This window comes from Bison bison, unplaced genomic scaffold, assembly GCF_000754665.1.
Source record: "Bison bison bison isolate TAMUID 2011002044 unplaced genomic scaffold, Bison_UMD1.0 scf7180017864274, whole genome shotgun sequence".
Lineage (NCBI taxonomy): Eukaryota > Metazoa > Chordata > Mammalia > Artiodactyla > Bovidae > Bison > Bison bison.
The window spans coordinates 555,580-583,063 of NW_011494846.1; the positions used below are offsets into that span (position 1 = coordinate 555,580).

The following is a 27,484-nucleotide window of genomic DNA, read 5'->3' on the forward strand; positions in this document are numbered from 1 at the left end:
CCCCGTCACCACCCAGAACCTCACTTTTCTTATCTGCGTATCAGGGATGGGAGTCGACCGGATGACCGGCAGGCTTTCCTCCAGCTGGCATTCTTCAAGTCTAAGCACGACCCACCCCCCTCCACCCTGATCCTGAAGTCAGTCGGCCTTAGCAGCCACCAACTCTGACTTTATTAGGTTCATCCAAGGGCCACCAGGTCTGGCCAGAGCCCATCTGGGTCGAGAGACCCAGATGCTAGATGCTCTAAACCACCACATACCTCCTCCTGAGCAATCAGAGGCCAATAAACACAGTTGTTGCCAGCCACTCTCACCACCCACCCCAACCGGACTCAGGGGCAGGGGAAGGAGGCAGGCAAAGCCGACTTCCTGTAGACCACCAGAATTAGACTTGATAGGAGATGTTCCCAAGGAAACACCTGGCCATGCCAGACGTTATTTCCCAAAGCTGCCTGTGGGGTTATTACCAATCTGCCCACCTCATCTGGGAGGGCTGACTATGCCACCCTCAGACTGGTTGGCAGAACCCAGCAGTAAGCAGTGAAGGAAGACTGCTCAGACTCAGCTCACAGTGGAAGGTGCCTGTACACTCCTGGCACCTCTGCAGGGCACACAGCCTGGTCAGCAGACTTGCCAAGGAGCGTCTCCCTGTCACAGTGGCCCCGGGCAGCGTCCCTCACTCACAACCCCTGCACTGCCATGGACACCCGAGGCTCCTGGTGGCTATGAGTCTGTCTCCATGGTGACGAAGGATTGATCCACAGCCAGCACCAGACCCAAGACAGAGACAGGCCCTTTCCCAGGGATTTATGAATTGGGGCCAAGATCCTGTCTCCAAGGCTGGACGGTACCACACACTTAGGACCGCGGGGGGAGGCATCTTCCACCAGAGTAATCTCAACTGCGGAGAGAGAAGTGAGCACACACATAGCCAGTGTGTGCTGGAGTCCCGTCCCAGGTCCCTGCCCCACTCCAGCAGGTTCTGGGCCTCACCCCTGTGCCTTGTAATCAAGGCCCCTTAAGTGAGCTAGCTCCAGAACCAAGATTCTGTCACTTGTCACCAGAGGAGCCAGGCATTCATGTATTCACCTGGTCACTCAGGGGAAGGCCAGGCAGGCTGAGAGGTGCTTGGCACCAAAGGAAAAGAAAAGACACAATCTGTACCCTCCAGGGGCTCACGGGCTAGTGTGGGATATGTGGTGGTGGTTTAGCCGCTCAGTCCTGTCCGACTCTTGCAACCCCATAGACTGTAGCCCAGCAGGCTCCTCTGTCCGTGGGATTCTCCAGGCAAGAATACTGGAGTATGGTGCCATTTCCACCTCCAGGGGATCTTCCTGACGCAGGGATTGAATCCGGGTCTCCTGCAGGCAGTCTCCTGTATTGCAGACCAACTGAGCCAGTAGGGAAGCTAAGTGTGGGATACACACAGGTTATAATAAATCAATGTATTAAATGTGCTGAAAAGGGCACAGGGTACCATGGAAGGAAACAAGCCTGGGGCAGAAGCCAAGGGGCAGAGAGCCAGGAGGGCTTCCTGGAGGAGGGGGTGCTTGAGCTGGATCACAGACATGGGAGGATGCAGCCCTGCAGTGGGGAGACTGTTCCCAACCACAAGGACAGCAGCACGCCCTGCTGCTGCTGGGGACTCGGGGGAGGGGACACAGCGTGGTCTCAGGGAGAAAACACCCGTGAGGAACTCCACTAGGTGAAGCATATGTGTGCAGAAGGGGACACAGCCCTTTTGCAAGCAAGAAGCCGGCTTTTTAGAGAGAAACCACGTGGAGCAGAATCTAAGTTCGAGACCTAACCAAAGACTTCTGACCAACCACGCGTGAAAGACTACGGAAGCTCAGAGGCAGGAAAAGACACCTGCAGCCAGGACACGGACGAGGGGACGCGTGTCAGAGCGGGCAGAGCGGAGACAGGCCTGGAAGCACAGAGCCGACGCAGACGGAAGCGGAACCTGAGCCACGCTCTCATAAACCAGGCTGTTCAAAATGTCAAAAGGCTCTGTGCCCCTTGAAGTGCTTTCACATTAAACTCATCTGATGCTCACAAGCAAGGTGAGGACTTCAGCCATTCTAGTACTTTCCTGCTTGGTGATGGGGATACAGACACTGACTGAGTGGTCTCCTTGGGTCACAGAACTGATGAGTTGGGGTAGAGGTTCAGAGCCTCCCCAACACCCATCCCTGCCAAGTCTCCTTCATTACCTCGTCTACGGATAAGAGGAGGGAATGAAGAACCATGCATCGCAGAGTAACTTTCCTCGGGACCTTCTGGGCGAACCCAGGCCACCTCCACCCTGTGCGGCAGCTCAGGAGTGAGAGGGCCTCAAGACGAAGAAGACAAAACATGTATTGTTGCATGTTTGTCTTTCCCGTGGGCTTACGAGCTCCACTGGAGCAGATACGGCTTCCTCAGCAATTAAGCTGGGCCACTAATTGGGAAGGTGCTCGTATTTGGGCCATTAATTGGGAGGGTGCTCAAATGGACTTCACGATCGAATGAGAACAAACAGAACCAGTGAACCACACAGAACACAAGGGGGAGAGATGGAAGGTGAGGATGCTGTCTCCTGACAGTGGGAAGCAAACCACCCAAAGCTCTCCTCCTCACTGCCACCCTCACAAGCCTCTCGGCATTAAATCCAGAGGGCAGCAGGGGGTTAAGGCAGAGGTGCTAACATTTCCAGCAACACCCGGCTGCTCCTTGTTAACACTCCAGGGAAAGAAGGGTGATGGGAGAGATGACCAAAGAGAGTTCAAACGGGAGGTCAGAGGTCAGCGTGAGCTCCAGCAGGCCCGAGCATGTGTGTATAAGTTCCTGGTAAACTCCCAAGTGATCCCTACGTTGTAGGGATGATTTTGAGGTCTGAACACTGATATTCTACTGGGAGTTCTCTTTGGTCAGGACAAGCTTCTAGAAGGATTTTTTTCCATGTCCTCTCAAACACATTTTCCACCCCCACCCCAGGTGGTGGCCCTGCAATAAGACCAGCTCCCAGGAGTGAGGAATTGTCACCTCAGCTAGTGACGAACTGTCCACTCTGCAACCTCCAGAAGGCAAGGCTGGCAGACCAGAGAGGAAAGGGAGGGTCTGCTGAGGAAGGCGGAGAGGCGGCCCCACCCTGGCCTGCAGGCCTCCCGGACAATTCCTCCCCTCTGCTCTCCTGGCCACTGCCTTCACCACCCCCCCTCTACCTGGCCTCCAGCCAGCAGCCACAGGCGGTTTCACTTGGCACTGGTTCTAAAGCAGGAACAGGGCTTTGTTCCATCCACCGGAGGGAAGGTCGCCAGGTCCTGCTGCAAAAACGCCCTCTTCCCCATCAAAGCAGAAAAAAGGGGCTTTTGGCCCTTCTAGTTCCAGAACACCCAGCTGATGACAAAAATTACTTCTCTGGGACCTCTGGCGGGCCATCACACCCCCTGCACCTCCCCGAGGCCCCCCTCCCCGCTCCTGCCCAGACCTGGTGGTGCCCACCCACCCGCAGAGGCTGCCACTTGGGACCTAGTCCTGGGCACGCAGGCTCCATCGTTACCCTCCCACCTGCACGGATGTCCTTCCACGTCCCACACTTTCTGGGGGGTGGGGAACTGAACCACAGTCCCAGGGGGACCTGCTGACCACATGACCGGGCCGGTCAGAGTCGAGGGCGGACACTCAGCAACTCAAGACCAGGCCAGCTTCTCACACCCGGAGCGAAAGAGGACGCAGGCCTCAGAGCTCCTTCCACACACCATGTGATTTGAGGGTTTATGACAGTTTGCAGGCAAACTTTCCATTAACAACAACAAAAAAAGCCCTTTATTCTCATGAACCCTGACCTCATTTCCTGAAGTGGTGTCAGACACACACACACACACGCCCACGTAGGTACCATCTGTCAGTTCCCCTTGTCATCAGGCAAAAGCCACACATGCCCACCCCAGCGGTTACCCCCCTCAGACCTGGAAGACACCTCCAGGTGTTCAGGTGACACTGCAGGAGGGACCAAGCAGGAACTCAGTGTAATAATGTTAAATCCCAGTTTTCCAAGGCAGAGGGAAAACCCCACATACTAGTCACAACCAAAACCCCAGGTTTCTGCACAATCTCGACAAAACGTCTTGAAAAAAGAGAACAGAGGGATATTTTCAATGGGTGTTTTCACTGGGGGCTGTGCTGCTCACAGGACGCAGTGGACAGAAACATTTTCAAAATACTGAGCCCTCAGTAATATAAAATTCTGATATTAAAAGGAAGTTGGATCCTCACCGACTCTGTGCCCCGCTAGTTGGCCTTAAAGTCTGCTGTTTCCAGAGGGAGCCATTTTGCTTTCTAATAAGGAAAACTCTTGATAATCCGATTGACTCAACAAAACAAACCCCACAGCCCAAAACAACACCCTATATAGCAGGCAAGGCTTTACCAAACAGGGTTGGACAGAATATACTTACAGAGCATTTAACTTTGACCCCTTAGCAGTAGGGCCATTGTCTTCCCTTTCCACTTGTTGAGACCCCCACCAGAATTTTCAGAGGAACCCCAGCCCCTGGAGCCCCCTCCTCCCCAGGCACCCTCTTCCCCGCCACCCCCCTGCTCTGCGGGGCCTGCGCCCCTTTCTCCCAGCGCGGCAGTGGGAGGTGGCAGGAGCACTTACCTTGACCACCCTCCTGTGGGGAGACCGCTCCTCCTCCTTTCTGGAGCCGGGACTCACTGATATCACTCGACTTTATTTATAACCTTTATTCTACAGAAAAGTTGTACAAACTTATATGGTTCGTAATGGTACGTGGCTCATGAATGAGACGGAAGTGAAGTGTCTATGACTTTTCCGTGGGTTTCACTCAAGCCCCACATTCACTCACTGGGCAGCAGATGACGGTGGCGGGAGCTCCTTCTCACGCACTTTTGCTCACGTCCCCTACTGGAGTCAAAGTTCTTCAGGGGCAGAGGCGATCGCTGGATAAATGTAAAGTATTAGCTGTAAGCAGAGTTTGCTTTAAGAAGTTTTCTTATGAGTGTTTTTAGAAAATTAAATACCCTTGAGACTCACAGACTTATAAAACGAACTTACGGTTGCCAGGGGAGTAAGGATGGAGGAAGGGACAGGTATGGCATTTGGGATGGACATGCACACATTGCTATATGTGAACTGGATGACCAACAAGGACCTAGTGTAGAGCACAGGGAACTCTGCTCAGCGTTACACGGCAGCCTGGACGGGAGAGAGGCTGCGGGGAGTCGATACACGTGTAAGTATGGCTGGGGCCCTTTGCTGTTCACCTGAAACGGTCACAACGTAATATTAACTGGCTATACCCCAACACTAAACAAAAAGTTCAAAAGAAAAGAAATTAAATACTCTTGGCTATGTTACTGTCACAAGCACCACCCGGTTTCAACAACTCTGGTGCACTCTGAACACGTCAGGCAGGGACTCAACTCTCAGAGTGACGGCTCCATAGTTTCATCATCTCCTCCTTGTGGGGTGGAGAACCCAGCTCACCACTCGGGCTCCTGCAGGTCTGGCAGCCGAGTGAGTCAGTCTCAAAGGGCCCCGTCTCAAAGCCTGCAACTGTCCAACCAACAAGTTACCATCAGGGGACACCGTGGCTGTGGGGGAGGTGTTAAGCTATTAACCGGAGCCTGCCCTTTCCACCGTGCCTGCGGGGGTGGCAGAGTCCTCTCTGACGCCCACCCAGCTATATACCGGAACCCTCCCCTTTCAACCGTGCCCGCGGGGGTGGCAGAGTCCTCTCTGACGCTCACCCAGCTATATACCGGAACCCTCCCCTTTCCACCATGCCTGCGGGGGTGGCAGAGTCCTCTCTGACGCCCACCCAGTTATATACCAGAACCTGCCCTTTCCACCGTGCCTGCGGGGGTGGCAGAGTCCTCTGACGCCCACCCCGCATCTAATGACCCATCAGAAAAAAGCATGGTTTCAGCAAAGCATCAACAAGTCCTCTCTCAGCAGGTAAATGTAGACACATTTATGTTCAGTAATATTTCTTCCAACTGGCACAAAGAGGAAAAAAAACATAGTAAGGCCTTTATTTAAACCAATCTAGCAAAAGTATCAGAAAGTGGATTTAGATTTCAAAAGATTTAGAAAGTCAGCTTAGATTTCGACAGGTACTGCATCAGCAACAAAAGTCATCAACAAAAGGAAGTTGTTCTTTGTTCCAGAAATGGACCTTAGAAAGCAACTAGCTTGGTGCTAATTAAAGCGCGGCAGGGCAGGCCTGGTTACACACAGCTCACTGACGCACCCACCCACCCTGACTCAACTGCTTTACAAGCTGGGAGCTATTTCCAACAACCCTTTTAAACTACTATCCAGAACAAGAAGGTCCTATTGCATAGCACTATCTTCAATAGCGTGTGATAAATCATGAAGGAAAAGATTCCGAGAAAGGATACATATGTATATACAACCGAACCACTGCTACACAGCAGAAACGAGCACAACGTTGTAAACTGACTACATCTCCATAAGCGTTTTTCTAAATGCTATTCAGAGTTGAGCCCTGTACTTCCGTGTAACCAGAAGATGCCGTTCCACAACACAGTGACTCCACAGTGACATTATCTTAAGCAATTTTACTGGAAAAGCAGTTACACTTCGAGCACCAAAGCAAGAACCCCATTATCAATTCAGTAGGTCACGTCCCAAGGGGGAAGAAAAGGCGCTGAACAGGCCTGGCTGCTGTCCACAACGTCGGGAAGTTCAGGCAGAGTGGACCGGGGTCCCGCAGTGTTTGTGCCATAAGTCGATGGCCTTGCTCACGATCGCGTCCGAGCTGTCCTGGGGGATCTGTGAACAAGCAGACCAGGCTCTGAAAGGCATGATTCTGACTTCAGCCTCTCTCTCATTCACTGTGGCATAAAACTCGTGTCCACTGGAGTTTTCGCTGCTTTTCAGAAAGCGATCACATAGGCAGCTGCTGCCAGATGTGCCACGTGGCACCCGCAGCCACAGTGAGGAGTGCGGTGTCACCCATCTGGGTTCGGATCCTGCCCTGCCCACTCCCTGTGGAGCCCTGGGCAGGCTACCTAAGCTCCCCGGGTTCAGATCCCCAGATCTGAGATGGGGCAAATGATAGCCCCACTTCACAGGGCTCTTTACAGGGTTACAGGAGGCAATTCACAAAAAAGTATTTAGCAGGGCCCCTGGCAGTGCGTGCCACTATTCATTACAACCAAGAGGGCGCTTTGATCGAACACACACTCACTGAGCACTTGTCTACCGGGCCGCGGCTCAACTGTTAACACGGACTCATTAAAACAGATTTGGGGTCCAGTGAAATTCAGTCAAGCCTAAGTCTATTTTGACCTCTTCTTGCCTGGTTAAGGGTATTCTAAGATACAAAGATAGGGAAAAACAGATTCATTCAGACTTTTTTCAACATGCTCAAGTTTACACTTCAGCACATTAACAAATTCAGCTGGGACTCCACCAGATATAGGAACAGAAATGAAAGGGCTTACGAGCAAAATCCACAAAAACGTTCCTTTTCCACTAACAGGGATCGCTCGCCCTAAAGTGACAGATCTCACCTCCTCATTTCCCGACGGCCTCCTAGTGGCCACTGTGGTCCCAGGTACACACACTCACGGAGACAGACCTGCTGCTCAGACCAGTGACCCCCAAAGGATGTGGACTATAATCCACAGACCAAGCTGAAACTTATACTGGGGAAAATCATTTCTTATAATGTAAAAATATACTATATTGTCTCTGAAATAATTTAATGCCATAGAAAAATCTGGCTTGTAAACTGAACTCCTTTCTAGATTCAAAGTTCAAGTGAAGCAAAGCACACTTACGTTTTCCAGAAACTTCGTTATCTTCTCTGCACTGTTCAGCGCCATTACTTTTATTTTAAAGGTTAAAAGAATTTCCACAGCTACAAAAACTAGTATCTTACAGGATCCACTTACAACTTTATCCCAAATCCTATGAAAGAAAGATGTAATCAAATTACAAGTCTGAAGTTGATGTTTACACCTAAACAGCTCAAGTTTCAAAATTAAATCAAATTACATTTTCTTTTAGGTACCATCATCCCTCAGTATCCCCAGGGAAGTGGTTCATGGGCTCACTTGCTGTGCATACCAAGATCCGAGGAGGCTCAAGTCCCTCATATAAAGTGAGGTGGTGCAGTCAGCCCCCTGCATCCACAGATTACATAACCAAGGATTCGACCAGCCACAAGTGTAAACACAGCCCAGGATCTGGGATCGGCCAACTCCAGAGATGTGCAACTGTGGAGACAGATGGCTGACTGCATAAGCTTCAGAGAAGAGCTAATGAGGACATTGTCCTCCAGGAAGACATCCTCCAATTAATATCTCAAAATTGACATTTTAGGGCAGGAAATTCCTAAAAACCAAAGCTTCAAGTTTACTAACATTCTGTAATGCTAAGATAACCATTACAGACTAAGGAACAAGAACAAAAAGGGGAATGAAATATGAAATTCAGTTTCATTTTCCAGTAAATTCCTTAATTAAGGAGCTATTAAATATACTCTAGATTAAATATACCCTAAAATCATTGTTCTGATAACTTCAATAGCTCTTACAGTCAGTATCATTCTCAATACGCTTACTAAGCACTGTCCTGTAATACTCTGTGTATGGCCTTTTTCCTCAAGTGTTAAGTCCTGGAGGGAGCAGGACGGGACTCCACAATACCCGTAACACGTCTGAAATTGATGGAAGAGCTGAGTCTGAGTCTCTAGTCTAGCCTTCAGCTAGTTTAATGATGTCATAAGAGGTCTAAGAAATAAACGTTTTTCTCCAGGATCTGCTCCATTTCTGGAAAAGTCCACATCCATATATACTCCTGGAGACTACTTCAGATGTGAATATTCAACAGCATCTAACACACTGAGGGCCTTCAATTTCTCTAACCGTATATCCTAACATTTTTTATATTTATTTTAATACTCAATATTTCTAACACTTCTAATTGTATATATAATAAGCAGAATCACCAGTCGCTATGTCAGCTCCTGGAGAAGCTAGCATCAAATGACTACATGGTTCTAAAGCAAATTTATATTCTGAGATGATCACGTTAAAAAAAAACAAAAACAACAACAAAAACAGGATTTTTCCGACTCTGTGCATTCAATCATATTTGAAAGAAACACTTGCCTCTGTAAGCTGGACTCGGGCAAGCACCCGGCAAAGCACTTCTTGAACCACAGCTCGTAGGGAAGTGTGGACACTGCACAGCAGGCCTTCAGGTGACTCAGCAGTCGGCTATCTTCCAGATTCAGGTATTGTTCAAAAGCCTTTGGCTAATGATTGAAGGGGAAGAGCTTACTCACTTCCTGTGACTTAATGTTACCATATCTTACAGGCTGTGACGAAAACGTATACGCGCTGCAAGCAAGAAGTGCAGGAAACAGAGCTTCAGACTCATTCAAGCCGCTGGGGACGCTGCCGTCTCCCAGGTCAGCACTAACCAGAGTAACCAACTGTCCAGGACGGAACAGTTTTTCTGGGGCAGTCTCTGGCTAAATGGAACAGTTAAGTCACGCTGGTTAGTCCTAATTGCGCTAAGCAGATCCAACAACCTAAGACAAAAAGTCCAGAGCAAAATTCAGTTGATCTGGGGAGCCAAGAAAGGTCCATGTGCTGGCTACTCCAGGGCAGGAGATTATAGGTTCACAGAAAGAAGCAGGCTAAGATCAAAGACACAGGGCGGGACTAGGTGCAGAGAGGGAACTAGGGAAAGAGGAGGTGAACAGGGCCCAGCAGTCACCGGTCATACCGCCGCTGACCCCGTGAGGCACACTGCACTTGGCAGGAAGGGTCAGACAACACGAGCGTCCGGAGGAGGAGCGCTGTCCCCAACAAGATGTGCACGAGAACTCCAGGCAGACAGGAGAACACAGGGGAACAAAGCTCCGGGGCCCCATTTGGAGGCCTCTCCCACGGAAGGTTCCACAGCAGCCAACACCGGAAGACTGGGAGCTACCAGAGCTGGCTCCCAGGCGGGACTGCTGTACTTCCAGGGTCCTCTGGCAAAGCATGGACCCTACAGGTCAAACCCTCAAGCCTGCACTCTCCATCCAGAAGGACACAACCAGATCAATGTAGCACCCATGCAAATACAAATATTTTGTTGTTTTTAACTAAATATTGGGTTGGCCAAAAAGCTCGTTCAGGCTTACGGAAAAACCCAAACTTTTCAGCCAACCTAATATCTGCACCTCTACTTCCACTAAAGAGGCAATTCATGACCCTTACAATATCCACTGCAGCCAGACACCGTGCTCCATACAGGAAAGGGAGTAAAAGGTAAAGACAGCATCCCTGCCTTCAAGGAGCTTCTAACCTGCTTGGGACAGACCTGCAAAGGGCTGACAACAACACGCTGCAATAGAGCTACAACGGGAATGAGCACGAGATGCTGGGTACATCCAGGCGGAAATCTTAACCCAGAACCAGTTTCCCAGGAGAGCTGACGATTGAGCTGGCCCACGATGAGCAGGAACACGACTTGGCTGGGCAAAAAGGACCACAGAGTAATATCTGATCCTGCCTAAAGGGTCAACAGCCCTACACAAAGGAGCTTCTAAAAAAGAAAAAAGCCAAAAACTCTACAAGAGAAAATGCAAATGGCTCTAACCCATACAAAAAGATGCTCAAGCTGGCTAGAACAAAACAAATGCAACCTAACACTATCCTGAGGCATCTCTTCTCAGCTATCAGGCTGGCAAGAACACATCAGGTCAGCGAGGCTACAGGGAGACAGGTGCGCAGCTGTCGGTCACAAGGATGCAAAAGTGTGGTATGAGTGCTACAGAGGGGATCTGAAAAGACCTACTAAGTGACGTGTTACTTAGTAACATGTGATCTCGTCAATTCGTTTCTAGAGAGTTTATCCCCCAAGTACACTAAAGGATACACGCACAAAGCTTTTCACCTGTAACACCGCATAACAGCAGAAGACTGGAAACAGCTCCAACAGCCAACACTAAAGGAAGGGCTGAAGAAACTAGGATGCAGTGGAATGCAGCCATGAACAGGAATAAGGAAGGTCTCTATACACTGCTCATGGCATAAGAAACCCCAGCATGTATCAGGTTAAAAAAAAAAAGCAGGGTGAAGAGAAATGTGTATCAGATGCTAGAGCTAAATCTAACAGGGTGAGTATAAATACATATCCATGTGTGCTTTTTTCTTTTAGTGGAAGATGACATTTACATGAAATTTTGAGGACACAGTAAATGGTAGATGTGATATTATTTTTGTGTGTACGCTAAGTTGCTTCAGTTGTGTCTGACTCCTTGTGACCCCATGGACTGTAGCCCACCAGGGTCCTCTGTCCACGGGATTTTCCAGGCAAGAATACTGGAGTGGGTTGCCATGCCCTCCCTCCAAGGGATCTTCCCGGCCCAGGGACTGAATTCATGTTTCTCACGTATTGGCAGGCGCGTTCTTTACCACTAGCGCCACCTGGGAAGCAGACGATTTTATACTTTACTGTAAAACATTTAGGTTATTTCCAGTATTTCCATGACCTTCAGTTCTTACTTTAAGAAAATAAAGTGGCCTTCCCTGGTTGCTCAGTGGTAAAGAATTCACTTGCTAATGCGGGGGACACGGTTCGATCCCTGGTCTGGAAAGATTCCACATGCCGTGGGGCAGCTAAGCCCGAGCACCACGACGACTGAGCCGGCATGCTGTGACTACTGAAGTCCACGCACCCTAGAGCCTGTGCTCCGCAACCAGAGAAGCTGCCACAATGGGGAGCCTGCACAGCGCAGCGGAGAGCGGGCCATGCTTACTGCGGCTCGTGAAAGCTGCGTGCAGGAACAAGACCCGGCGCAGCCATAATGAATAGATCTTTTTAAAAAAAAGACAAGAAAGCACACCTCAACAAAAGGCAAAATCTGACAAAAGAGATTTAACCGAGGAATTTATACTCAACTTAGAAAGAGGCTGCTAATAGTGTTAAGAGGAAAAAAAAAACCCTCTCTTTAGGACAGCTTTTAAAAATTGTGTCAATGGCAAGGAAAAAAAAAAAGCTTTAATGACTGAACACAGTAAAGACTGAGATGGCTTAAAGACAATCTGATCTGAAGAGAGATTAACAGAGGCTTCCCACGTCACAGCACTGAAGCTGGCCTCCACTTTCGTTGACAATCAGGGGCCTCATCAAAAAGACCTTCCAGAAGCTTGATGGAGAGAAAAGCTCTCCTCTCCTATAAATCAAAACACTACAGCATAAAGGCGTCATCGCCAGAAATATTCTTTGGATGTCAAAAGTCTATCACTGTGCAGCACATGCACATTTCCCTAGGATTATGAAACAACATATGCTTTGCGATAACAAACTTGGTAAAAACCACAAAAATCTGAAAAGATGACAGACAAGATTACAGAAACTAACAAAAAGCTGGGCAGAAGAGATCTATACAAGCGCAACAAAAATTTTCAGCTAGATTTAACAAGGTTTAACTAAAGAATTTTTTTAAAAAACCCGACTTTAAGCATTTAAGTTGGGACTTCCATGATAGTCCAGCAGCTAAGACAGCACTTCCAATGCAGGGGGCCAGGGTTCAATCCCTGGTCAGGGAACTAGAATCACACACGTCACAATGCCTGGCACAGCCAAACAATTTTTTAAAAAAGAAATGAAAGAAAATTTATGTGTAGAAACAATGCAATAACATTAACAAACTAAGGATAAAAAGGATATAACCACCTAAATAAGGACAGGAAAAAAAATGGTATGAAAATATCTCCTAAAAAGTTCTAAAAGACCCCATAACCCCACAACTAAAGACCCTGCACAGCCAAATAAATAAATTTTTAAAGAATATTAAAAGTTGTTTTAAGTCACTTGATGGCTACATGAAATAGCAACACAAAGGAAATGTAGCTTTTCTTACATTAATATGTTCTGAACTTTTGAAAAGAACTTTTGCAACTATTAAAAACTATGTCCTAGACACAATAATGTACCTGGGAAAAATCCTTTTTTGATGATGATGAAATTAAGGTTTAGGGGACATAAGGACACTGAGTATCTTGCTGGTTCTAAAATTCTTTTGTTTACACATTATTGATTGGAGATATCACCAATACATCTTTTCTTACGCAAACGTTATTGACCTATGACATATCAATACGTTTTTAGAGAGTGATACAGAACTGTGGTGTTAGGGAAGACTCTTGAGAGACCCGTAGACTGCAAGGAGATCAAACCAGTCAGTCCTAAAGGAAATCTACCCTGAATATTCATCAGAACATCCAATACTTTGGTCACCTGATGTGAAGAGTCAACTCACTGGAAAAGACCCTGATGCTAGGAAAGATTGAGGGCAGGAGGAGAAGGGGACGACAGAGGAGGAGATGGTTGGATGGCATCACTGACTCAATGGACATGAGTTTAAGCAAACTCTGGGAGATGGTGAAGGACAGGGAAGCCTGGAGTGCTGCAGTTCACGGGGTCGCAGAGAGTCAGGCACGACTGAGCAACTGACCTGATTAACATCACTGCGCGAAGCTGTTAGAGCTTAACCAGAGCAGGGAGGCGGAAGGGGGCAGTGGGGCGCTTGCTGGCTGAAGCTGCATTACAGTTCACCACAAAAGGAACAGAGTCATGTCTGCATCTCATACGAGTCACAAAGATTCAGGCCCTCACCAGCTAAAGGACTAAAATTTAAAATGTTCAAAAATTTTTAAAAGCTAGAAGCTTTCTAAAACAAAAATCTTGGAGTTAGAAACGCCTTTCTAACTAAGATACAAAAGAAAAAAAAGAAATACTGATAAGACCAATAGTATCACCTTCATATCTTTATACAACAGCAAGAAATATTTTCAGAGAAAATATTTAACTTACATAAACATTCAGCATATAGCAATAATTCTTACCCAAAGAGGAAAGATGCAAACAAAATAGAAAGGGAGACAAACATGACCAATAAACGTATCTCCAGAGCTGCTTAGCCTCACTCAAAATTGAAGGCAATGGAAATTAAAACGGGCTAACATTTCAGTATCAGGTCAGCAAAATTTTAAGAGATTGATACTATTATTGGCAATGGGGTGGAAAACAGGAAATCTCAAACTGGTGGGGGAAGCAAAATTGGTCCAACTTCTGGGTGAGTAACCTGGTAGCTAACACATTTAAATATGTCTGTTGCGTTAGAGCATTTAACATGTAGGTAACCCACCCTACAGAAGCACACACACACACGGGAACATGTCATGTATACGGAGAGGGCTGTCATCATGGAACCATTACACTAAATTAGGGCAAATTCTTAACAAGAAAGACTACGAGAACTTTTTCAGTTCAGTTCAGTCGCTCAGTTGCATCCGACTCTTTGCCACCCCATGAGAATTTTTTAAGTGGTTCTAAATGAGTGACTCTCAACCCTAGCCTCATTTCAGAATCACTGAGTTTTAAAAAATTAGAATTCTGAGGCCCCACCCTGGGAGACTCTGATTTCACTGCTCTGGTCATTGTTGAGAACTCTCAGGTGGTACTAACAGGAAGTCAGGGTTGAAAAACCACCCACGTGTAGTGACGTGGAAAAACTTCACCACATGAAGTTTTAAACAGAATCATAGGGGCCGTACGAATAGTATAATACATTAAAAAATTATATATGTAAAAATATGTACAAGACGTATACACACACACACACGTGTGCACGGGTATGCCCTCACACCCCCACCCACTCTGATGCACAGAAAATGATTTAGACAGGGGACTTCTGGACGGTTCAGTGGCTAAGAACCCACTCACCAAGGCAGGGGGCACAGGTTCAACCCTGGTCCTTGGAGATTCCACACGCCACAGAGCAACCAAGCTCATGACAAAACCGCTGAGCCAGTACTCCAGCGCCCAAGCGCCACAACCTCGGAAGCCCGTGCTCCGCAAGAGAAGCCACCACGATGAGACGTCCCAGCCCCACAACTAGAGAGGAGCCTCTGCTCGCCACAACTAGAGGAAGTCCAGGCACAGCACTGAAGACCAGACGAACACACACCAAGCTGGTGACAAAGCTTACACCTTAGAAAGCGGGGGACGGGGAAGCATGGGGGCAGGTCGATGACAACTGTGGATTCATTTGGATTATTTAATCCTCCCAGAATGTATCTGTTACTTGTGTTCTTAAAAATAATGAATTTTTTAAACAATCCATCACTATGCGATTGCATTCACTCCAATATTAAGAAAGGCTGATGAAACCACGGTACAAGTTTGGACCTCCTGACTGAATTAGGCAGCTAACATTCCATCCACATATGCTCCAATGCCATGCTTTATTGAGATTAAGTGAAGTTAAGTTTTAAAATCTAAGAATCGAACTTTACCTAATGGAAACACATAAAAAGCACTCCTGTTCAGGGCTCAGGGAAGCTGAGGGCTGAAGGGTCTGGCCCGCTGCAGGGGTACAGCAGGGCTCCCCAGGGCGCGGCCAGCCTGTGTCCCGCACCTGACCCTGCGCCCTGGACCGTGGTTACTGCTTTCAGCAGAATTTCCAAATGAGACAGTTCAATGACTTAAGAAAAAAGACTCGTTTTTATAAAAAGAGAAATGGCGGGGCGATGGGGGGGAAGCTGAGGAGAGAGAATGGCAAAGGACCCGATACGAGGATGAGCCAAGTGCCGGTTCTCCCGACTGCCCAGTCAGTGCGGCAGACCCCCGGCTGCCCAGCTCACGTCCACTCCCTTCTCCTTCCTCAGGAACAGAGTCCCTGTTCCAATGTGAGACCACAGCATGCCCGGCTCAAAGCCAACCAACCACATTCCCCAGGCTCCCCTGCAGACCAGGGCAACCTGGGGACACCCTCCTCACTCCGGTCATGCAGAACGGAAGTCCGTCAAGGGAGGCAGGCTGGCCGGGCTTGGCACCTTTCCTCCTCTACCTTCCCTTCCTGCCCAGAGCACAGATGGAGGGCTGTCCCTCCGGCACCATCACGTGATCACGAGAGGACAGTTGCCCCTAGGAGCGCTGGAGCAGGAGGGGGGACGGCCCAGCCCTGGGCTCCTTGCCCCTGGACTTCTGCTTACATGAGAGAAGACAGTAAAGCGTCTACTGTTTGGGCTTCCCGTTACATACAGCCAAACTTAAACCTTAGTACTGAGTGATAATTCCAGATCAGATAGAGAATACTATAGAGCTGGAGTGAGCCTGCAATGGCCAAATCCAGCCATGACCATGCATTTATGCGTTACTATTTTGTGTGACAACAGCGTGTGTGTATATGCTCGGTCACTTACTCGTGTCCGACTCTGTGACCCCATGCACTGTATGTAGCCCTCCAGGCTTCTCTGTCCATGGGATTTCCCAGGGAAAACTACTGAAGTGGGTTGACCACCTCTTTCTCCGGGGGATCTTCCCAAGCCAGAGATTGAACCCACATCTCCTGCATCAGCAGGTGGATTCTTCACCACTGTGCCGCCTGGAAAGCTGTGTGATTGCAGCAGGCACACAGAGACCACCTGGCCCAACAAGCTGGAGATGCTCACTACCTGGCCTCTTACTGCTGACCCCCGCCAGAGGGTCCACTCGTAACTGTAGTGCCACCAGGTGGTAAGGGCATTTCCTGAGGACCCCCACCACCACTGCTCAGCCCCAGCCCACAACAGCCATAACGTCACCCCTCACCAGCTGGGGCAGAGTGTCCCGGTACTTGCTGTTCAGCTGGTTCACGAAGCATCGCGTGATCCAGTAACAGTCGACACTATCTTCCACCATCTCTTCCATGGCCTTCGCGATGGCAAGAAATACTTCATCTTCTGGCTCCTGAAAAATTAATAACAACTCAAGGAGGCAAGAGAGAAAAACAGAGGATTCTCTAATAAAAATGAAGCCTTACTCCCTAAATTCTGAAGGAGCCAAAATAAATCAAAGTGGGACCAAAAGCACCCAGTCCATCACTAAAAAGACAACCGAGGGGAGATGAAGAGTAACCAGGGAATCTGAGGCAGTGTTGCTTCTGAACACTCAGGCTTCAGGCTGAACATTCACAGATTTCCCAGCTTCTAACATTAAGCCCAAAGCGTCAACATAAACCTGAAGCAAAGGACGACTTTCCACCCAAAAGTATTCTCAGTGCTGGAAGAGAATTCCTTTCAAACAGATGTGATAAAACAGCACAAATAATAATTAGAGACAATTATTGTCAATACGGTAATTTGCAAAAATGACCCCAAAAGGACTAATAAGCATTTTCTTTATTCCAAAGCATTCATACAGATCTTTACATTTTTGCTCTATCTTTAAGCACTATATAAAGCTAAAACTGCCCCGAGAATCAGAATTTTAGGAATCAGAAGAATGGCATTTCTCAGGCCTTTTGTCAACACTCAGAACATGAAAGTAAACCTTCAAGTAAATTTCGAAAGAAGTCTCATAAAAACTGGAATCCACTTGAAAAATCTGTTTTCAATCACTGCTCCTTATACCAAAAGCTTTACGTTTTCATCCAAGATTTAAGAGCTAAAGGATTTTAACATTGAAAAGAAAAAGTTTCTTTCTACTCCTCTAAGAAGTCCCAAGTTAAATCAAACTTCCTATTTTAATAGAAGAACTGCATTTTAGGCCTCCTTTCCACTCATTAACTTTCCACATATCAAGAGCAGCAGAAAGGCTCCTTTCGTGGACTCCCACCTGGCCCTGGGCTCTGTGCTCCTGAATCCAGCAGCTCAACGCTGCGCCCAGCTACTCTGAGACGCGGCTAGGAGGACCAGCGCCCTTCAGCTGAAGTCGGCTTCTATGTTCCCAGCCGTGGGTACTGCACTGCTACGCAGTCTCATTAAAAGATAAGAAAAACACAGCTGACTGGGGCTTGGAGGCCAAGGAGACACGCGCCCAAAATGAATACCTGGGACAGCGTGTCTGCCCAAGGCCAATGGAAACATTTAGACCTCGAGCTAATGGATAATCTAACCTAACTTCATAGTTCGGGAACTTGCGTAGTACCATCAACTAACTGCATTTTGTCAACGAGAAATAAAATCTAAAGACGTTCAAGGGTTCCAACTATTTCCTGGGATGTTCTTTCTTGATAAACTTTATAAAAGTGAACAACCTAAGATCTGTCCATGGGACCCACAGCAATCTCAAAAAGTTAAAGAAAAAGGGACTTCCCTGGTGGTCCAGTGGCTAAGACTCCTTGCTTCCAATGCAAGGGGCCCGGGTTCAATCCCTGGTCGGGGAACTAGATCCTACATGCCACAACCAAGACTCAGCATAGCCAAATAAATAAAAATAAATGTTCTAAAAAGAGAGAAAGAATAAGTCAAAGCTTCACACTGCTGTTAGCAGGTTGAAATCTATAACCACCATGAAAAAAATATAGAATAGCATAGTTTGCAGACAAATCCCTACTCATAACAATTCACTCTGTTTTAGCCAAAAGTTAAAATGCCTATGTGAATTGCAGCCAAAACCCAAGAGCTGTAGTCATTACTTTGCCTGCCCTCCTCCACTTTCCCCTTCTCTTCCCTTTATAAACAATAAGCAATCCTAGTAACTAGAGCAAGCAGTCTGTCAAAGATCAAGCCTACAGAGGAGGCTGGAGCCTGTGAAGCTGAGGCCAAGAGGCAGTCATTGACCACAAGGCCTCTGGGGCCTGCAGGCTGGGGCCAAAGACGTGGCTGACCATGTTGGTTATAGACAGAGGAACGAGCAAAGAAATAAATACAAATAAGAGGTTTTCCGTTAGCTTCGTTGTAACTGCCAGAGAAGGAAGCAGCAAGTATAGAAAGGGTGAGAGAGAGAATAAACTTGTGATTACTGGCAGTATTAGCATTAACTAACATTAATTAACTAGCATTAATTAGCATTAACGGTTTTTAATACAGTGATAAGCATGTGTGTGTGTATATTTCCCAGCTCTGTCTGCTGAAGGAGCCTACAAGCAATGACAGACCAAGGACAATGAGCACATCTAGCCCCCTGTTCTTGGTTTCCAATGACAATTTTTAAAAATTAAAATAAAAAGATAAAAGGATGATTATTCCAGGTTTGGGGAAGAGTGTAAGATGAACCTAGAGTATCTTTTTGTTCCAGAAAGTAAGAAGTGCTCAAAATGCTGAGAACTTGTCCAGACGAAACAGAAGTCAGCCTGAAGTGGCTCCCACTAGCCCAATCTGGGACAACTTTAACATCAAAATAGTGGCAGTAATGACTTATAGGCCACCGAATAAAAGAGAAATCTATAAATTCATACAGATAAAAGAGAAGGGAAAACTCTTCCTTATCAAAAAGCCATCTAATAAATGCAGAAGGAATGAAGGAGTCAGAAGGTCACCATTTGGCAATCAGCAGAGTGAAAACTATTTAAGGATTGATATTTACACAGCCTCAAAGTACCTCCCCGACAAGTTACTTATTAATTACAAAGAGAAAAAAAGCAACCATGCAGGAGAAGCCTCCCAGACATCGCCTTAACCCAGTGATCAAAGCAGCAAAAGCAGTATCACAACTTCTGTGGTTTTCCTTCCAAAAATTCACAACTAGACTTCAATCAGGAGGAAATAAATGAGAAACACTACTGGCCAGTACTCTTCAAAACTGTCAAGGTCATGAAAGACAGACGAAGACCGAGGGACTGATCCAGACTAAAGGCAGCTAAGAATAAGTGCAATGCAGGACCCCAGATTGGATCGTGGGCCAGAAAAAGGACACTGGTGTGAGAGTCGGCAAAATTTCCAAAACAGCTATAGATTGGTTCACGGCATTGGATGAATGTTAGCTTTCTGGTTTTGATAAATAACCAGAGTACAACTGAGACCTAACATTTGAGGATGCTAGGTGAAGGTAAATGGGAACACTACTCTTTCTTTATGTAAGTTTTCTCTACATCTAAAATGCTTTTGAATTGAAGAATTTAAACATAAGGAAATTTTTTAAAAAATCAACAAATGGTAAAACTAATGGCTGAAAGTTTGATAAGTTCTGAACCAAAACCTGTATTGTTTATGATAAAGGGCATCATTGGGACAACTGGTCAAGTGGAAATGCAGTGAAGATTAGATGTTAGTACTGTATCAATGTCAACTTCTTGGTGTTGATGACAGAACTACGGTCACCAAGCGAAGTGTTCTCATCTTTAGCAAGCATATACTGCAAGAATCTGAAATAATGGGATGCCACATTTACATCTTCTTCTCAAATACTTTGGGGGGAAAACAGGTATACATATATAGGAAAAATGACAAAGCAAATGTGGTAAAATGTTAATGACTAGGGAACTGTGATAAAGGTTAAATGGGAATTATTGGTAGTAGTCTTGCAACTTTTCTGTAACTTTTGAAATTACTTCTTCAAAATAAAATTTTAAAAAATTAGGGAGACTGGGTCAGATTGTACAGGGCTATGCTTTTATTCTACAAAGAAGAGCCACTGAAAGGTTCAAGGGCAAAACATGACGTGATCAAAGGCTGGCCAACGGAGCAGTCGAGAGTCAAGCCAAGGGTCAAACAAAAACACCACTGACCAGTGGAAACGAGGGACTTCGAGGCAACTTCCCAGACTCTAAGCGGTGCATGTAGAGATAGACTTCACTCTGAGGGGTGGCATCACTGACGAAGCGGATGACTTTCAAGGCGTGAAGGACATCAGAGTACTGCTCCTTGCGATACGTCATCACCTGGACGTGCGACTCGTGGTGCGGAGGCAAGATTCCTATAGAGACCCGGGGTGGGGGAGGGGGAATAAAGATAGTAAAATACAGAGGCACCGATCTGAACCCCTCCTCTATGAAAGAATCCTGTGAGATGCTGTCTACCACAATTAGAGTAGAAGTCATAAGTATTTAGTTACTATACACATTGTTTTCGAAATTTACTCTAAAATAAATTTTAACTATCAATACAATCAATATCTGGATGGCAACTGCATCGCTGATATCAATGAGAAACGAAATGACATCAATTCAGTTCAGTCACTCTGTTGAGTCTGACTCTATGCGACCCCACGGACTGCGGAATGCCAGGCTTCCCTGTCCATCACCAACTCCCAGAGCTTACTCAAACTCATGTCCATCAAGTTGGTGATGCCATTCAACCATCTCATCCTCTGTCGTCCCCTTCTCCTCCCACCTTTAATCTTTCCCAGCAACAGGGCCTTTTCCAATCAGTCAGTTTTTTGCATCAGGTGGTCAAAGTATTGGTTTCAGTTTCAGCATCAGTCCTTCCAATGAATATTCAGGACTGATTTTCTTAGGATGGACCGGTTTCATCTTCTTGCAGTTCAAAGGACTCTCAAGAGTCTTCTCCAACACCACGGTTCAAAAGCATCAATTCTTCGGCGCTCAGCTTTATAGTCCAACTCTCCATCCATACATGACCACTGGAAAAACCATAGCCTTGACTAGACGGACCTTTGTTGACAAAGTAATGTCTCTGCTTTTTAATACGTTGTCTATGTTGGTCATAACTTTTCTTCCAAGGAGCAAGCATCTTTTAATTTCATGGCTGCAGTCACCATCTGCAGTGATTTTGGAGCCTCCAAAAATAAAGTCTCACTGTTTCCATCGTTTCCCCATCTATTTCCCATGAAGTAATAGGACCAGATGCCATGATCTTGGTTTTCTGAATGCTGAGTTTTAAGCCAACTTTTTCACTCACCTCTTTCACTTTCATCTAGAGGCTCTTTAGTTCTTCTTCACTTTCTGCCATAAGGGTGGTGTCATCTGTATATCTGAGGTTCTTGATATTTCTCCTGGCAATCTTGATTCCAGCTTGTGCTTCATCCAGCCCAGTATTTCTCATGATGTACTCTGCATATAAATTAAATAAGCAGGATGACAATACACAGCCTTGACATACTCCTTTCCCGATTTGGAACCAGTCTGTTATTCCATGTCCAGTTCTAACTGTTCCTTCTTGATCTACATACAGATTTCTCAGGAGGCAGGGCAGGTGGTCTGGTATTCCCATCTCTTTAAGAACTGTTCAGTTTGCTGTGATCCACACAGTCAAAGGCTTTGGCATAGTCAATAAAGCAGAAGTAGATGTTTTTCTGGAACTCTCTTGCTTTTTCGATGATCTAACGGATGTTGGCAATTTGATCTCGGTTTCTCTGCCTTTTCTAAATCCAGCTGGAACATCTGGAAGTTCTCGGTTCACATATTGTTGAAGCCTGGCCTGGAGAATTTTGAGCATTACTTTGCTAGTGTGTGAGATGAGTGCCATTGTGTGGCAGTTTGAGCATTCTTTGGGATTGGAATTAAAACTGACTTTTTCCAATCCTGTGGCAACTGCTGAGTTTTCCAATATTAAGTGCAGTACTTTCACAGCATCATCTTTCAGGATTTGAAATAGCTCAACTGGAATTCCATCACCTCCATTAGCTTTGTTTGCAGTGATGGTTCCTAAGGCCCACTTGACTTCGCATCCGAGGATGTCTGGCTCTAGGTCAGTGATCACACCATCGTGGTTATCTGGGTCATGAACATCTTTTTTGGATAGTTCTTCTGTGTATTCTTGCCACCTCTTCTTATATCTTCTGCTTCTGTTAGGTCCATACCATTTCTGCCTTTTATTGTGCCCATGTTTGCATGAAATGACATCATAAAGCCTTTGAATAAATATGCCACATAAATTCAAGATAAATCATTATTGTAACTAGTATGGTTTAATTCAAGTTTACGATTGTCATCCTGGGGCCACCCTTAGCTCCTAGAAGCCTATCTCCAGTTTCTGTGCTTGTCTGCTAATTGTCCCCCTGCACCCACAGTTCATATGCTGAAGCCCTCATCCCCAAAGGCAGGGCCTTTAGGACATGATTAAGGTTAAATGGGGTCACAAGGTGAGGCCCTAATACATGCAGGGCTGGTGTCCTTTTAGGAAAATGAAGAACACAGGAATTAGCATGCTCTCTGTCAAAAAGCAGAGACATTCTGCCAACAAGATCCATCTAGTCAAACCTATGGTTTTTCTAGCAGTCATGTATGGATGTGAGAGTTGGACAATAAAGAAAGCTGAGCACCAAAGAATTGATGGTTTTGAACTGTGGTGTTGGAGAAGACTCTTGAGAGTTCCTTGGACTGCAAGGAGATCCAGCCAGTCCATCCTAAAGGAGATCAGTCCTGGGTGTTCTTTGGAAGGACTGATGTTAAAGCTGAAACTCCAATACTTTGGCCACCTCACGCGAAGAGTTGACTCATTGGAAAAGACCCTGATCCTGGGAAAGACTGAAGGCAGGAGGAGAAGGGGAAGACAGAGGATGAGATGGCTGGATGGCATCACTGACTCGATGGACGTGTTTCAGTGAACTCTGGGAGTTGGTGATGGACAGGGAGGCCTGGCGTGCTGCAGTCCATGGGGTTGCAAAGAGTTGGACAGGACTGAGCTACTGAACTGAGCTGTCTCTCTCTGCCATGCAAAGACATAGCCAGAAGATGGCCACCTGCAAGCCAGGGGGTGACGCTTCACCAGGAACAAAATCAGCCAGCACCTTGGTTTTGGACTTCCCAGCCTCCACAACTGTGAGAATGTAAACTGTTGTTTAAGCCACTCAGTCTGTGGTGTTTCAAGGCAGCCCTGGCTGACAAGCCCCTTCATCTCAGAACCACCATCAACTGGTCAAATCCTTTCCTTTGCCAACAACTAAAACTTGGTCACAAAATACCCTACCTTTACGAGAACAAACCTCCAATTTTCACTGATGAAAGACCTTACATTTCAATGTCATTCTATATTCATTAATACATTTAGACTTTGGGGCAAGAACAAACAAAGGCATGGAGAAAACACGGAGGAAAGAGCAGCGGAAGGGCCTTCAGTCAACGAGGACACCCGGACTCTCTGACATCTCTCCCGGCACTTGTCTCCTCCTCTGCCAGAGGCGGGAAATGGGATGGTTACACATTTCCCCAAATGTTCTCCACAGAACATGGGCCCTTGAGGTCTCCATGATAAAAAAGGGTACCAGAGTTGAACAGATTTATGAAGTGGCAACAATGAATTTAAGGCTTTAAGTTTTGCTCTAAAGAAAAACATCTTTATTCTGGCTTCACTAAACCTAAAGAAACTGTTTTGCAGCACAAGCTCCAGAGTCAAAGTTCCCGGGTTTGAATCTACAGTGAACTGGCTGGGTGAACCTCAGCAACGTACTTGCTCTTCCTGTGCCTCAGTTTTTCCACCCAAAGAATGGGAAGAGTAACACCCATGTCACACAGTTGTAATGATGAATAAACAAATTAATATACATAAAACACTCACAGTACATAGCACATACTAAGCTATTGTAAGTGTTAGCTAGTATATTTGATCATGGAGCTCTCTTTGGTGCAAACAGCTACAGATCCAGTATTCTAAAGAACATTCTGGGAAACACAACTTGGATGAGCTTGGTGCCAGTTTAATGTTAGAACCAGAACTCCAACACAGCAAGGCAGCTCTAAATCTCCAGTGCATTAACCTCAGGAACAAAGAAAATGGGACATCCCTGGTGGTCCAGTGGTTAAGAATCACTTTCCAATGCAGGGAATGCGGGTTTGATCCCTGGTCGGTGAACTAAGATCCCACAAGCCACAGGGCAACTAAACCCATGCACCATAACTAAAGAATAAGGAAGACTTAACCTCTTGAGAGTCCCTTGGACTGCAAGGAGATCCAACCAGTCCATCCTAAAGGAGATCAGTCCTGAGTGTTCACTGGAAGGACTGATGTTGAAGCTGAAACTCCAATATTTTGGCCACCTGATTCAAAGAGCTGACTCACTGGAAAAGACCCTGATGCTGGGAAAGACTGAAGGCAGAAGAAGGGGACGACAGAGGATGAGATGGTTGGATGGCATCACCGACTCAACGGACATGAGTTTGAGTAAACTCTGGGAGTTGGTGATGGACAGGGAGGCCTGGCGTGTTGCAGTCCATGGGGTTGCAAAGAGTCGGACACGACGACTGAGCGACTGAACTGAACCTAATAAAGCAAGTCAGGAAAAAAGAGTTGATGAGCAGCCTGACAGGCCTTGGCGCTCAGTTGCAAAGTATTACTGTCCATCTCACATGAATCCACAGGCGTTATTTGTTAATAAGACACATTATTTCCCAGCAGAAATAAACACTACAGGCTCTGCCACCTAAAAGGCACCCTTAGAAGGCATTTATTTCGCTGGATACTGGAAACACTAAGATTTAAGAAATCCTCTGGGAAAAACTGAGATCTTTTTTACAAATTCTCTATATTTTAACCGCACAGTGACCTATTAGAAACGTAAGTGTACAAAGACGGCCAAGATACACGACGGAAAAGGCACCGTGCAGTCAGTGGTCTCTAGCATGGCATGCATTCCCTCACGGCCTCCTCACTACATCATCAGACTTGGTTCTAAGGGTTTTTCAAGTCCTGAAAATACAGTACATCGTGGAAAGAAAACAAGGTCTATAATCCAGCCTAACTTCAAAAGGCTTCTACAAACCTGAGCTCTGCCATTTACAGGCTACAAGGCCTCAGGAAAATTATTTAGCCTGTCTTTTTCCCCCATTGGTAAAATTGGAATATTAATACTTGCTTCACAAGGGAATTTCAGGATTTTTTTTTTTTTTTTTGAAGAAAGAAAAGGAGGGTGGTAATAGATGGGTATTTTTGGTGTTAACAGGCTCAGAGATAACAGGAAAAAAAAAAAGGATCCTTGGCTCAGAAGGGATGCTGCCAGTCACTTCAGGCACCTAATATACTTTTTCTTTCACAAGAAACCGAGCAAGGTTATTTTTTCCTTCTCTCTCAGCCATCCTCATTGGAAGTTATTTGTGCTTCAACAAAGTAAACACTCTCAAAGCAAACACTTCCTTTTTTGACTCTGATAGCACTCATTAGGAAGTTATACCTCTGCAGCTGGAAGTCACAGAATAACAAATCAAGGGCTCAACCCTAGGAGTTAATTAACTCAACATTCTCATTTACAGATGCAAAGAAAAAAAAAAGAGGGAGAGGCCTACTGGTGTCTTCAAGGTGACCCAGTTGACAGTAAAGCTCAGACCAGTTCTCCTTTCTCCCAGCTCAGTGCTCTTCCCATAACTTGTTTCAGGGAAACAAGTCTGCCTCACTATCTCTTCTAACGCCCCTATATGAGGGGTCCCCAACCTCCAGGCCGTGGACCCATACCTTCTGTCAGATCAGCGGCAGCATCCGATTAGAAATAAAGTGCACAATAAAAGTAATGTACCCGAATCATCAAGAGGCCAGCCTCCTACCCCAGTCTGTGGAAAAAACTGTCTCCCATGAAACCAGTCCCTGGTGCCAAAAAGGCTGGGAACTGCTGCCCTGATGCTCTCAGAGTGACGCTCAGGGCTCTGTGCTGAAGTCACCTTCTTCCAGAGTTTCCAAAGTGAGTGGGGATTCAGGCTCTGAGGTTAGTGCCCAGTAAACATCCTAAAAAAATCATTTTTCTGACTGATAAGATACCAATGACCCCATCAATTTGACATTTTTGAAGATAAAAGTTCCCAACTCTTGGGAATCATACCGAGTAACACCTTCCAGACCAACGCACGGTACATGGATGGGAGAGGGAACCTCTGACTGAAAGTACAAAGTTTCTCGATATCTGGAGAAAGGAAAAAAAAAAAAATTAGATGCTTTTCATGCTGATCATGATATGTAAAAACGCATTTTATCTTTTAAAACTGAAATTAGAGTAAAGACATCTCTTTGGAGGAAGGCTGCTGAACAGTCAGCAAATCCAGAAAACACAACACTAGACTGATTTCCAGCCCAGGTGTTCCAACTAGCTATTCAAAAACAATCAGTGTTTCACAGCGGAGGAGATGTATTTTGCATACTTATTACTACATTCACCATAACCTCAGTGGTATTTACCATTTATAGAACTTACTTCATTTATGCACACCGCAAGCTTGTTGGGTAGTTATTGTTTTAAAGATCCAGAAACTGAAACTCAGACCAGATTAAGGGACAGGACTGAGTTAACATCACTAGCAAGGAGCACAGCCAGCCTGCAAACTCCCATATTCACCAATAAACCACATTCAACCACATCTTGGACCTCAATTCCCCTACTTGTCAAGTGAGAATTGTAATACTTAAAAAGCACAGACTGAATAGTGAGGATCAAAGATCAGGTGGGAAATGTTTTTGAAACTTTAAAAACACTCTATGCATTTAAACTATTGTTTTTAACTATGGTTCAGTTTATCCTACTTTAATTAGACACATTAAAGACCTTATTATGATTGGCTTAGTAGAAATAAAAATGTTAATCCATCATGCAGTCTCAGTATTTCCATAAAAGAAAATTACGGCAAGAGTTGCTACAAATTTATCCAGAAGCTAGGATGATGCCTCTAAAAATTAAGAAAATATATGGGTCTAATAAGAGAAAAAATATTACTAACTTAAAAGGCCTTTCAAAAACGTCTGACTCCGACTAAGTATAAACTTGAAAAGTCCTTAGCTCCTCCCAAAATATACCATTCTCCTATCATTCTATCACTAAAATACATATACATATATATATATATATATATACATACATACA

The 27,484-nt window shown here is 45.9% G+C and overlaps 1 protein-coding gene across 3 annotated transcripts in view; it reads right to left on the minus strand.

The window, feature by feature from the left end:
* Positions 1-5,145: 5,145 nt before the first annotated feature.
* TBC1D7 (TBC1 domain family, member 7) overlaps positions 5,146-27,484 on the minus strand; it is a 24,626-nt gene continuing 2,287 nt past the window's right edge. For 2 of the 3 annotated variants that reach the window (XM_010848781.1, XM_010848780.1), the window contains exons 3-8: positions 26,453-26,533; positions 20,475-20,662; positions 16,637-16,774; positions 9,151-9,296; positions 7,816-7,945; positions 5,146-6,802 (exon numbers count right to left, since the gene is read on the minus strand). In XM_010848781.1, coding sequence (XP_010847083.1) covers positions 6,716-6,802; positions 7,816-7,945; positions 9,151-9,296; positions 16,637-16,774; positions 20,475-20,662; positions 26,453-26,533 — 770 coding nt within the window. In that variant the 3' untranslated portion in view covers positions 5,146-6,715. The remainder of the gene's footprint in view (positions 6,803-7,815; positions 7,946-9,150; positions 9,297-16,636; positions 16,775-20,474; positions 20,663-26,452; positions 26,534-27,484) is intronic. The other variant, XM_010848779.1, reaches the window with a different exon arrangement.